Consider the following 13,529-nt stretch of genomic DNA (forward strand, 5'->3'; position numbering starts at 1 on the left):
CCTCCTTTAATTGCAGTTAAAAAGCTTCAACTTTATTACTGGGCTATTTGAAAAGTGCCTGTTACAGATTCTTTCTTAAGTGAAAATGCCTGTTAGAGATTTTTCTTTAAGTGAAAATACCTCAGTGCACAAGGGATAACGTATATGGCCTGGTTGATTGCAACACTTAAGTACTCCTGATCAACGATAAATCTCTGCTTAAGAGAACTATATCAGGTCCTAGAAAAGAAATACTCATTTCATACCAACATTAATTTAGCCAAGTCAAATTACTCTAGCAACACCTCTTTCTATTTTGATATATTTAGCAAACAGTGCAGACCATGAGGTCAGGCTTCATTGTGGCTTTAGTATTTTATCAATTGACACATGGTTACAGCTAAAATGGTACAAGTCTATTTTACTGTTAATAAAAAACACAGAGTGTTTCAGTGAGAAAAAGCAGTCATAATGAAGTGTGAATGATACAAAGAAGCAATTTGACTTTGTTAGTTGTTAGGTTTTATAGGCTGAAGGACCATTTTGTGAACATCAGAACTTGCCTTTCTTCAATTTATATCAATCTATAGGGTATTAGTTTTCACTGCAGACCTTGCCTTGCTCTCACTTTATTTATTGATGAATCAGTATAGCTTTAAATCACTTTCTAGGTCAAATCAATTAAAACTGGTAGTAAACTATAAATAGAAAAGCTTTTACTGTATATCATATGTATTATTGTGCATATTATGTCACCTTTATTTTTCTGTTAGCAATAACCATTTTTGCAATTAGCGAGGACAACACTAATATAAAAATTGCAAAATAGTTGCACTAGGAAGATAAAAATGGCTCTGCTTTGCTCCCCTGCTGCCCATGGATATGCATAAATTCCTGAACATTGAAAGGAACAGTTTGCTTCCTCTTGATTTCAAAGCCTGTCTCCACTAGGTTTGGCCCAGCAAGTTCTCTGCTTCCCTACTCTCTTGTTGTGCCTCCCAGAGTCATATAGTCCCTCAGATCCTTCATCTGTTTCCATGGCTGTGATGTTGGGTAGGGCATGTTGCCTTGGGTAAGCTTCTATTTTCTCTGCCTGTTTTTCTGTTTTAATTGCACATTCTGCTAATCCAATGGTGTTTGGCACACTTTTGGGCTTTAAATTGTTCTTTAGCTGTCCATGGATTAAAGGTCTGGCTAACAGCAGTTGTTAATACCTGTTTTCCAGCATAATAATAAATATATTTAATTTCAAAGAACAAGCACATTTCTTCTTTGCAAGGTCAATTTTTTACGTTTGTGTCTTAGCCACTTTCCCAGGATGCTACCTGTACTGCAGCTGCAATGGACAGGTTTTCATCCCTTGAATGTCTTGCTACTTTCTCATGTAAACTGTATAAAGAGCTGTATCATAGAATCCTAGAATGGCTTGGGTTGGATGGAGCCAACGCAAAGATCATCTAATTCCAACCTCTCTGCCATGGGCAGGGACACCTTCCACTAGACCAGGTTGCTCAGAGCTCCATCCAGCCTGGCCTCAAACGCTTCCAGGGACGGGACATCTGCTTCTCTGGGCAACCTCTTCCAGAGCCTCACCACCCTTATAGTATAGAATTTTTTCCTAATACCTTATCTAAACCGACTCTCAACTCAAAGCCATTACCCCTTGTCCTATCACTGCATATATGCAGAGAAAGATAAAGAGGGGACAGAAAAAATATGGTTGTGTTACAGTTGCAGGCATGGTGAACTGAATTTCATGCTGCTAGTTCTACTAAGTAACTTCTGTAAGAAGTACTATGCCTGGGTGCTTTTCTCCCCTCTTGTCGTAATTGGGCATGTTTGTGGCTGTAACTTGTAACAGTGTCATGACCCATCCAGTTTAAGAAAGAGTAGAGCTCTTGATAGTGGGTTTTACTTTCAGTGAGTTTTACCTTCTTAGTCCCTTCAATTGTTGGGAAATTAATAGAGCATCTACTGCCTAGGATCATGATGCTTGATGATGCTGTGGGAAGAAGTATCTGAAGAGGCAGGACATAGTTCTGTCTGAATTGTCTGACATCTCAAAAATCTAACAGGAAGGAACTGTATCATGTTTAAAAAGGCTGAGACTATTGTCTAGCTTGATTTAAGAGTTAGGAGCTGCACAGATTCCAAGCAAGTGACATCAGACTAGGCTGAAAGCTGGCTTTACCCTCCTCTCATGCTTGTTGAGTAACATCCAGTGTCTGCTACTGATTATGTCTTAAGTTCCAGATGGATGAATTTCTGGAGAGAATGCTTTAGTAAACACTACAAGTAAAATGTTGTATAGCCCTTTTCTGTTTTAATAACATTAGTCTTTTAGGGATACGCTGTTTGCTTTTTTCAGGTATTTGTGTCTGTTCCATAGTTCAGTGTTGTTGTTCCTGCTGAGAGAACAAAAAGTACTTGACTAGAACTGACCCTGGTCACGGTCAGTTGCAGAGGTGTTGGCCTTTCCTTTTATGATCTGGCAAAGTGATGCTTGACAGGGTTTGTGTTGGTCACAAGAAGACGAAGTAGCAGAAGCAGGACCTGAAGTAACCTCTCAACAGTGAGGCTGGAGTGAGTTCAGAGGAGGCCACAAAGATGCTCAGGGGGGTTGGAGCACCTGTCCTATGAAGACAGGCTGAGAGAATTGGGGCTGTTCATCCTGGAGCAGAGAAGACTCTGGGGAGACCTTAGAGGACCTTCCACTACCTAAAAGGGGCCTACTGTAAATCTGGACAGGGACTTTTTGCAAGGACATGGAGTGATGAGGGATAACAGTTTAAAACTGAAAAAGAGTAGGTTCAGATTAGATATCAGGAAGAAATTCTTGACTGTGAGGGTGGTGAGGCACTGGCACAGGTTGCCCAGAGAAGTTGTGGCTGCCCTATCCCTGGAAGTGTTCAAGGACAAATTGAATGGCGCTTTGACCAACCTGGTCTAGGGGAAGGTGTCCTTGGCAAAGGGGTTGGAACTAGATGATCTTTAAGATCTCAACCCAAACCATTCTATGATCAGCAAGGAGAGGTCTTTTTCATCATCATCCTGCTTTTCCTGTGTGGCTTTTCATTTGAAATACTGATGGTCTTTCTGGGCTAGCTACACTGTCTAAAAACAAAAAGCTACAACCTACAAAACTTTTTGCTAAACTGTGCGTGACAGAGCCAAGTATTCTTCTGAGTCAGGTATGAACAGTACTTGATTCTGATGTGACCCCTCAGAGACCCAAGACTTGTCTTCAGCAGTTGTGCAGCCTTGGTGCTGATCAGCACTGCTTAAATCAAAGAAATGCAGAATATGAGGGTTTAAGCATAGCACCAGCTCTTTGGCTTTAAAAGCGGGACTGTTCTCTTAGCAGCAGAAAGGTCAGTTTGAAGAAGTGAGGCCAGGCAGTTTCCTTTCTTTGCTCCAGTGAACTGATTGACTCCAAGCCAGAGCAAGACCCTGCCCTTCCTGATAGTGAATGGAAGGCAGATGGGAACAAGTTTCTACTGGGAAAAAGCAGAAACCCCACCCTCTTGCAAGCTCTATTTGACACAGAGAAGCATCTGAGTAAAACATAAAAAAAACTTTAGAGAACCAAAGTAAAAATTTTAAAAAAATTTATTTCCTCAATTTTATATACAATAATTACAGTCTACTGTACAAAGGTGTAAATGGTCTTTACTGTGAGTTGTTGTGCATATGCAGCTTAGTAGATAGATTTAACATTCAATTTGAATCTCAGTGCAAGTAGGCACTAGAACATCCATCATACCTCCAAGGTATAAAGAGACATACCAGTTTTACAGGTTTCTCCAGCATATTTTGTTACAGTGCAAAATGCTATGACATAAGGTTTCTTTAGAAAATTCATATAAATTAAACACATATTGCACTTGTCCCAACCAAAAGTGTTAACAAATTGTACTTACTGAACTACTTTGATATTTTTTAAAACATTGTTCACACACATGCACTCCTTCCTTCTGGCTATTTGTGCCAAATATGTGTAGTTTTTTTTTCAAATCTTAAATAACTGTTTATAGCTCTTTGACTAATACAATCCTTCTTGAACAGACTGCTAAAAAAAAATAATCACAGCAGATTAATGTAACAAGAAAATTCTCCAAACCCCTTTCCAGTCTTCTTTCCAGTAGCACTGTAACTAAATACATAAAAATCAGTATTGTTTCAATTCATAATGCAAGTGTATTGAACAGCAACCATTTCAGACACTTACACCTCTATTTTCTGAAGAGATATAAAACCTCTAGTTCTAAATATGTATTTCTATGGTACTTGGAGCTGCTAAGCTAACATTGCACCCACAAACATTTTGTGCAATACCACAGGCAGGACTTTGACATCTGTACATCACTGGCTGCTATGGGGCATGTTGGGAGAAGTGGTGCAAAGTTGCATTAACTTTGGAAAACAAAGTCTACATGAGCTGAACTAACTTAATACAGTCCGTGCACCCACCAAAGGAGAAACAGAGGTAAAGGCAAACAACATCAATCTTACTAGATTTGAGTTTCCCTAAATCCTTACAAGCCTTGACATTTAAAGGAACAAGTGCATTTGAGTGCAGATGCTAACTTTGTGCTTAAGATATTTATTCAAAGCTGAAAGGTAAGAGAGTAGCTTAAATACAAATATTTTCTCTCTCTTTTTTTTTTTTGTAAATCATTATGAACAAAGTTGCTACTAAAACCACTGACGTATAAAAGCAGAGGATAAGTAAAACACATGACTAGCTAAATGCTAGTCCATGTCTTAAACAGTTCGGGGTTACCTGCAAAATGCCTCCAACATTTAATTTATTCCCCCTACTTCCCCTTAAGTATACTTAACTCCTGTCACATACAAAATGAGTATTTCTTTCATGAAAATATTTCTGCATTCAACTCAACTCATTCATTCAGAACATGAGTGGAAGAAAACAATTTCTGGTACTATGGCATTCTCCAGATCCTCTTCTGGAGCCACAGCAGTAACTTTCTAAAGGCAGGTCCCCGTCTGACTTGAACACTACTAGATATGGAGTCCTGAATAAGGCAAGATGCTGTTTATACAGGTAGTGAGATGAAATCCTAATTTGACATTTAGGAATTCTTTATACAGATAGCATACATCTACACTACTTGTGCAGGTCAAGTGTTCATGTTCAACAAAACCCAACCAGCCGGGCTTTGGATGAGGAGAACAAACAGATTAAGTTTGCAAATTGGAAGGCTGATGGATTACTAGATCTGGTTCACATTCAGGAATGTTGTCGTCTGACCTCATGTACATTAGGAACACAGTGACAGTAGCAAAGGTAGCTGCATTGACAGGAAAAGCGCGGAGAAGTGTGGAAGTGAGACCTCTCGTGAACACCCTCCAGCCTTCTTCATGGTAACTCTTTCTGACACAGTCCATAATGCCCTTGTATTGTGTAACGCCTCCAACCCCATCAGCCTGAAGTCGGGATTTGATCACATCCATGGGATAGGTTGAGAGCCAGGACACAATTCCCGACATTCCTCCAGAAAACAGCAGTTTGGGAATAACGTAACTGTCTTCAGCTTCACAGCCTAAATACCTAGTCATGCAGTCATAGGTCAGGAAGTAAAAGCCAAAGCTTGGAGTTTCTCTTATGAATGTAGAGACCATGCCCCTGTTGATACCCCTCAGCCCCTCCTTCTGATAGATTTTGATCAAACAATCCAGAGAATTTTTGTAGTTCTTCGTTTTCTGTTTGTATTCTCCTGTTCCTTGAAGCTGCATTCTTGTCTTTGCCAACTCCATGGGACAGCAGATGATGCACTGGATAGCCCCTGCTGCTGACCCTGCAAGGAACTGGTTTAAAGGAGTGTCTTTTCCAAGAGCACGAAGTGTGTTTCCTTGTACACCGAACACAAGCGCGTTAATGAATGTAAGTCCCATCATTGGTGACCCAATACCTTTATAGAGTCCAAAAGCCTGATGGAAAAAGGAAGGAAAAATGCTTTTTAACAGTGGTGTTGATAACCTTCTGAAACTGCAGAATGTGGCCTTTCTGGCTCTCCATTGTGACCTAACTTTCTAGCAGTGGCCAGAAGATCAGAACCACCTTGCTTCGTAATAAAAATTTCATCTCTGCCTAGGACACAAACAACTAAATAACTTAGCAGTACGAATATATAGTTGAACATATCCATAAAATAATCTTAGTCCATCAAGAGAAAAGTTTTATGGCAAATTTTATACTTTTTTTTTAAAGTATCTTAAAGCCTGAAGCCACCCTTTTAGCTGAGGTCTTAAAGCTTCAGCAACACCCCACTAATCTCTTCACTCATTGCTCTGATTGCTTGGATTCTCAGAAAATTAGTTATATAAATAACTTATTATTTTATTTAAAAAATTAACTTCAAAATACCAACTTAGTAACACACTTGACAAAGTTTCTGGCAAACTTCTGATTACAATATCTGCCCTAGGTGAGGTTCAGAGTATGCTTTATCTCTTGATCTTCAACATCTGTAGGGGTTTTTTTGTTTGGGTTTTTTTTGTTTCTTTGTTTTTTTTAAACAGCTTTCCCACCCTTTTGAGTCAAAATATACAAAGATAAAAAAATATGCAAAACTTACAGATTCTTGCTTTATGATGGACTGAAAGCAATGGAAAGTCCCACGGTAGAGAGGCTTCTCTACATTTTGAACTTGTAGACGAACCTATAAAAAAGTTGTGTGAGACACCAATTTGTACATCAGGAGCAGCCTAGTGGGTAAACTAGTGTCTTGTACCTATGTGGAAATTTGCTATTGCAATGGATATGCAAAAACACGGGCTGGACACTAGATATGTGGCAAAATCATTTCAAAATCTTGTGTGTTTTGAATTAATTTGGAGGGTGAAAACATTAAAGTAAGAGGATTATTAACTTGTGAATATCAGAAAACCAGTATGTGGAAAGGTGCATTGTTATCTAGAATTTCAAATAGAAGTTTTCCAGTACGGGCTATGATAGGGACTTTCTTTAGCTGCCAGGAATAATTCTGTTCACAGTAAGGAATATCTGTACAAACCTGATGGAATTTTATAAAAATAAATTATTTGCAAGTCAGTCATGAAATAAGGATAGTTTTAAAAGAATGGAAACTTTCAATAACACCCATGGTGTTTCTGGTTACCAGATTTGGGCCATTCATTGAGATCTGATTTTTTTTTTTATTCAGAGGGTAGCTGGGCAGTGACTCTTAAGATGTTTGTCTTTGCATAAGAGAAGGAATAAAAAGCCACTAGTCCTTTTAAATTTTAGTTTGTTTTTTTTTTTTTAAACCTGCTGAATACAAGTAATTGATGAAGGTGTGGCTGCTTCAAACCTTTAATGCTAGTAATCAATTAACTTTTCCAAAGCTGAAATAGTATGTTCTACTGGACAGATAGATGCTGCTGTAACTGGTGGTCTTAGGAGACAGGCCCTTTTCTGGATGTTTTTAAACCTTTAATGGAAAAGTCCAATTCTGTTTTTTCATGCTAATTTGCCCTCAGTATGGTTAAAAAAGTGTCAATTGTACTTAGCTTATGCAAAGCTCTACACTGCAATAAACTCAATAAATTGGTTTCACTGCATTGATAAAGTTATAAATCTGTCTTTGATCTCCAGCATGGAGGGTTGCAATGTTCTTCAGAAGATGCTTATCAACCATTTAATGCTGCTGCAACTCCAGGGCAAAAGAACTTCAAGACTGTTATTCTGAGCAAAAAAAGAAGATTATCATATCTGTGTGAAAGATTCCTGAACTTAAGATCTTTTTATCTGTTTTTGCCTAAGGTAATGAAAACCACCACCATAACAATGAAAGACCTGTAAGATGTGTGTCTAGAAAAGGATTGTGGAGGTGGTTTTCCAGAATGCTATATTCATGTTAGCTTTCTTCGAAGGAAAAATAAATTATTTTTTTTAAAATATTCTTACACATGTCATTTTATGCTTTGTAAATCAAAACGTTAATTTTCAGTATCTTTTTAGTATACACATTAGTGTATGGTGGCATACTGGGAGGCTGAGATCATCGCAGGTCTTACAACATCTTAGGGTTAAAAGCAGTCTTATGGTAGGATTCAAAGAAAATAAATCCTTTGTTATTTAAAGGGACGTTTGGGGGATGGGCAGATTGTCAAAACTGTTAAAGAAGCAGGTCCACAAACAAAGTCATAAATCTTAACAAGCTGTCACAATTGCACAAATGAAGGTTTTACTCCATTTATAATTTACTACTATTGTTTCAAACCCCATCTGTGAAGTTAGTGGACTTCCACATGGATATGCTTGGGGAGATTTGCAGCTTATGAACCTTCTTACTTCATCTTTTCTACACACTTGTGTTTAGTAGTTTAGAATTAGTCATATTCTATATATGGGTTGAATTTCCTAGTGGCATATAGCTCCCACTTTTGCCCAAATAATTTGTGAAATATTAACAAATTAAGCCCTGTTGTAGGATGAAATATTTAGAGAGTACTGACTCTCCAGGTCTAAGAATGAAAAATGTCTCTTTCTCTTGAGCACAGTGCTGGTCAAATTGGGGTACTCTCATTAGCAAGCTGCTGTGTAAGGCAGTGAGTGCACATAAACTTTATTTCATGCATATTAATGTCATATTCAACAAGCTCTTTAGTGTGTACAACTATAGGAAGAATCAATCATGTGCAAAGTTTAGCCTTCTATTCCATTCATTGGCCTATATTCTTGCTTCCTTTTTATTGGAAACCACCATTTCTAAGGTTTTAGGTTGAATAGTAACCCACACTAATTTCACATTATTTAAGACTTGCATAAAGGTACTGAAGACTAAACAAAAAAACCCCAAACCACTACATCCCCCAAACAGTTCAAGAGTTTAATAATGTGGGAAATAAGTGACTTCAGAAGTGTTTTAGCAATGAAAACGTCCTCCAAAGATGTGTAGTGGGTAAGACCTCAACAACAGTGTGCCTGAGATTCAGTTTTAGAGGCACTGTGTGTGTAACTGTATACAGCCAGAAATGCATAGCAGAAAGAAAGTTCAGAATAAAACTACATTAAAAAAAAAAAAAAGGGATATTCAAACCCCGCTCCCTCCATGCCATAGCTGTAGAAGAGGGACACATCAGTTTAAAACTAAAAAGGGAAAAAGCTTCATAAGTCTTTCAAATCTTTACTTGAACTAATACATTTGGGAATAAATTAAGACTGAGAGAAACAGAAGTGTTCACCTGGGCTATACTTACTAGGTAACTCTCCCGTGATGAGGCTTATCTGTCATCTACAACAAAGTAACACTTTTGCTGTTAATGAAGACAGCCCCTAGCTCAGAAAGTAAAGGCAGTTAAAAGCAAAAAAGCAATTTTATACATTACATCAACAAACCAGGGATAAGCAGTTTGCCAGTTCTGAGATCAGCTCAGTTGCAGGTTTCGCAGGGTGACTTCACCGGCTTAATTTTCTCCCTGTGTGTCCCACCATCCCCCTCCCCGCTCTGTGAAACGTGAGCACCAGCCAAAAAAACCAAAAAAGAGCTTAAATGCCAAGACAGAAGTAATATTCTGGCTTATCTAAGCAGCTTTTCCATTGTTCAGTTATATTAAAAATGTACAGTCTAAGCTGACTACCAGCTAGCCCTTTAAACACTGCAGAACTATAACAAGAGTTAATTTTTAACACATATACATACATAAGTTAACGCAATGTTTTGGTTTTTTTTTTTCCCCTTAAAGGCTGGTTAGTTTTCCCACATACAGTGGTGACTGTGCCAGCTAATAACACAAACATTAGTATCTGCTCTAACAAAAAATAGATTGCTTATAATACCTTCAAATGGATATGAAAATATCATGTACCACACTAGATTTCACAAAACATGGAGTGTCATCCAGAAACAAACGATTTGCTCTATTGTAAAGTAAGATGCTTTTTCCAAAGCCAGTACATCTATTTTGCAATAATACATCTGCTGAAACTAGCATGGGAGCCACAGTTTTTGCAGACAGTTAAATGTTTAGTTTCATGCAGTAGAAGCTGTTCCACTTCAAAAAACAAAAACAAAACAAAAAAAACAACCCACAAAAAACCCCCCCAAAACCCTACACAAAATTAACTTTAATCTGAGCATAGAATTTTAGCAGTTTTGCAGGATTCAGTGAAATGACCCATCACCTTCAGCTAAGCATGTGAAACTTGGCAGGTTGATGGTGAGAGAAAAAGACAGCTGGCCCTGTACCATCATAAGAAAAATTGTGCAAGTCTGGATAATACCATTCTCGAAAATATATGCTAGAATTCAGCTGAATTACTTAACAGTCAAATTTACCATATTCTGAGAGACAAAAAGACAGACTTTACTACTTGAGCAGCTTCCACTGCAAGATTGCAAAGAGAACTAGTGACCACTAGCTCGGGAATTCTGTATTGAATTAACCATGTGCTAGGATACAGAACATGGTGATGGCTTTCATCAGCCCACAACCTTTGCATATCTAAATTCAGCAGGGTAAAGGTATTCCAAATATAGGTCTAGTGCACAGCAGGCTGTCTGCTGAAGTTAAGTGATCGGGTATATTAATTTAGCAGGGAATATGTTGATATCCCTTTTTCTATTCCTCCAGCAGGGAACTTTGGACAAGGCTACCAAACGGTGACTTAAATTGTCATTCCATTCTGAAAGATGGGTTTGGATTCCCAGGAGCCCTAGTTGGAGGACCCTCCAGAAGATCTCGAATCTTATATTTGAAGTAGCTGAAGTATGCATAACACACACAACCAAGAGATCATCAGAAAATCAATTCGAACTTGGAAAGTTATAAAAATAATACTTGGAGGAAAAAGCCCCCAGACAAGCTTCATACTTGGATTTTTGTTCACTTACACCCTTTGGCTAGTGCTACAAATAAGGAGTAAGTAGCAGAGCTTGAGGGGACAACAAAATACAATCTTTCAACCTAGTAACAAAGTATGTTTGAGTTCCAAATGAACGGAGAGGCAGTTCTAGCAATTAGTGTTGATCAGCTGCAGAGGAGCAAGCTTAGAACAAAATTTGGTTAAATATAAGATTATATTTCCAAATACAATATTGTTACTGCACTGATGAACTTGCAGTTTAGGTCAAGGCTTGTCATGTTACTGGGTTTTCATTTCTGAGGAGCTGTAGATTGAAAAAATCTATGAACAGGTTGTGGAGGCTTGTTCCAAGCTTTCCCACACAGATTTATGCTCCTACGGTGTCTGAGGAATTTTTTTCCTCTCCCACTCCTTGGAGAAACTTTAAGTTTTCTACTTAAAGGCAAAAATGTTTCATAATCAACCCACCTTAACAGTGTCAAAGGGGTGTCCTACCAGCACTCCAGCAGCACCTGAAACAAAACAAATGCCATGGTTATTACTCTGAGTTTTCTTCCTGGGTCTGGGGCTACAGTAGCACAAGCAGGACCACCAGCCTGAGGTGTGAGTGCACAGCATTGTTGACAGACCAGGTAAAGAGCATCCTATCAAGTCAGAAGATAAGAAATCTACAATTCAATCCTTCAGGCCAGTATTAGGTGCCTTTATGTTTCTCTTCAAGCTTCTGAGCCCCAGGCAGGGGTTGAGGTGTGTGACTACAGAGCATGCCACATCATAAGGAATGTGCAGCTGTGACTCCTGGCCTCAGCCCGAGGCAAGTCCAGCAGGCAGAAAATGCAGGTTTCCTCTGAAGCACAATGTTTCAGGTACATGTCACTCTTTGCAGGCACAGAAAATATGTAAGCTTCTCTAAAGGCAGAAGAACATTCCTGCTCTCAGCCTTTCCAGATGTGACAGCAGCACCTGCAGCAGGACCAAGCATTACCAAAAACCTTTGCTTTATTCTAGCACTAAAGGACTTTACAGAAGTCACATGCAGGCCTATTAGTTACACCAATCTGAATACAGGCATTTTGCACACAGGCTGAAGCAATGAATCCTCTAGCTCTGTATTTCTGTGACCCAGCAATCCTTAATGACCACTGACAATAGGGAGAAGTACAACAGCTTTAGTGAGCCTTCCCACGTTTGCAGAAAAATAGATGTCTTCCCTCTCCCGAGGAAGATGTGGCAACAATACAGTGCCCACCCCAGGATGGTGCAGTCCAGGTTGTTCAAGGCCAGCATAGCGGCAAGATAGCCCAAGATAGAAAAACAGCGCTGTGCACTCTGTTCGGCATGGAAAGGCCACTGGTACAACCGACCCCGCAGGATCCCCGGCAAGGCAAGGATCACTAGGATGAAGTCAGAGAGAGGCTGAAAAAAAGAAATTAAAAATACAAAAAACTCTTCGCCAGGTTGGCAAGAAGAAGAGCAAGCTCAAATACCCGAAAAGAAGCGAGAATAAATCTCCTGAACACAATTTAACAGCTGCTAAAAATAGCAGGCAGCAGGCCGGCAGCAGATGCACCGGGAAGCGCAGAACGCGCCGTACGCGTTCTCTCCTCCTCTCCATCTTAAAGCTCCCCGCTGTCCGTGTGTCCAGGTCAGGGCTCCCGACCGCGCCGCTGCCCCCGCGCTCACCCCAGGCCCCCCTTCCCACCCCCGCTCCTTTGGGCAAACGCCGGTGCTGCGGCGCGGCCGCGCAGGGGACGGCCCGCGCCCCCCCGGCCACAGGGGAACCACAGGGGAATCCCCCATGCTCGGCCCCCACCTGCAGCGGGGCGGCCGCGCTCATCGCCCCGCGCCCGGCACCATCCTCCGCTCCCAAAATAACAGCGCCGCGCCCAGCCCTCCCCTCCAACCTGCTTCCCTTTCTTCCGCATTAAAGAAAAAAATTCGCTTTTTCCCCATTCTCCACCTTTTCTCCCTTTGCCACCTTTTTATTTTTCGCATCATACTCCCCTTTTCCTTTTGCGCTAATTTTTATTTTCTTCACCCCCTTGTCCTTTCTTTTCCTTTTTCATCCCTTTTCCCCCTTCCCCACAATTTTTTTTTCCTGCAGCCCCCCCCCGGCGCCGCCACTCACCGCCGACGCACCCCGCCAGGAAATCCAGAGCCATGCCGGCACGGTGTGTCCCGGCGGGGTCCAGCCGTGCGCGCCGCTACTCCGCGCTCTGCCTTCGCCTGCCCGCCGCCCGCCCTTTCTATCGTCCGCCCCCCCGCCCGAGAGGGGCCGGGCCCCGCCAACAGGGGCGGGAGCGATGGGACAACTCCCCCCCCGCCGCCCCCATCCACTGGCGGCCGCGCGGGGGCGGCTCCGGCCAAAGGGCGGGACGGGGATGCGGCTGCGGCTGCAGGGAATGGGGGCGGTCCAGCGCTGCGCGCCCCCTCTGCATGTCTGACCCTTTCCCTCCCCTCCAGCCTACAACCTGTCACTTCTTTTTCAGCAGCAGCTGCGTTACTAACCAGAAGTAAAGGCTGGAAAAAAATTTAGGAGCCTGCAGAGGTGGTGACTGGGGGGGTAGAGGGGACAGAGTATCCCTCCTGCAGAGCATCAATATCGCCAGAGTTGTTTTGGGTAATTTGGGGAGGCACTGGTGGTTGGAAATCCTGTGGAGCTGATGTCGTGAGGACTTTGGAAGGGGCTACCTTTTAATAAGGGTGAAATGCCTGTAGC

General features: G+C 41.1%; 1 protein-coding gene across 2 annotated transcripts; it reads right to left on the reverse strand.

Annotated features, from left to right (window-relative positions):
• Positions 1-3,577: 3,577 nt before the first annotated feature.
• On the reverse strand, positions 3,578-13,032 carry SLC25A29 (solute carrier family 25 member 29). 2 transcript variants are annotated; one of them, XM_027673971.1, is made up of 5 exons: positions 12,939-12,990; positions 11,279-11,322; positions 9,205-9,239; positions 6,579-6,662; positions 3,578-5,931 (listed from the first exon to the last, which is right to left on the reverse strand). In XM_027673971.1, the coding sequence occupies exon 5, from the start codon at positions 5,896-5,898 to the stop codon at positions 5,182-5,184; it is 717 nt and encodes a 238-aa protein (XP_027529772.1). In that variant the 5' UTR covers positions 5,899-5,931; positions 6,579-6,662; positions 9,205-9,239; positions 11,279-11,322; positions 12,939-12,990; the 3' UTR covers positions 3,578-5,181. The 2 variants fall into 2 exon arrangements, with proteins under 2 accessions (XP_027529772.1, XP_027529771.1); XM_027673970.1 differs by lacking the exon at positions 9,205-9,239 and having other exon boundaries at positions 12,939-13,032.
• Positions 13,033-13,529: the final 497 nt, after the last annotated feature.

The sequence above is a fragment of the Neopelma chrysocephalum genome, unplaced genomic scaffold, assembly GCF_003984885.1.
Source record: "Neopelma chrysocephalum unplaced genomic scaffold, ASM398488v2 Primary Assembly neopelma1_24, whole genome shotgun sequence".
NCBI lineage: Eukaryota > Metazoa > Chordata > Aves > Passeriformes > Pipridae > Neopelma > Neopelma chrysocephalum.

Bases quoted from the DNA above. Each gene is read 5' to 3' on its own strand.
- SLC25A29 (XM_027673970.1), bottom strand. From the start codon at position 12,972: ATGGCTCTGGATTTCCTGGCGGGGTGCGTCGGCG. The intron at 11,323-12,938 runs GTGAGTGGCGGC...GTTTTGTTTCAG, and splicing joins CCTGGCGGGGTGCGTCGGCG to GTGCTGCTGGAGTGCTGGTA. The intron at 6,663-11,278 runs GTGGGTTGATTA...ACTTTTTTATAG, and splicing joins ACCCCTTTGACACTGTTAAG to GTTCGTCTACAAGTTCAAAA.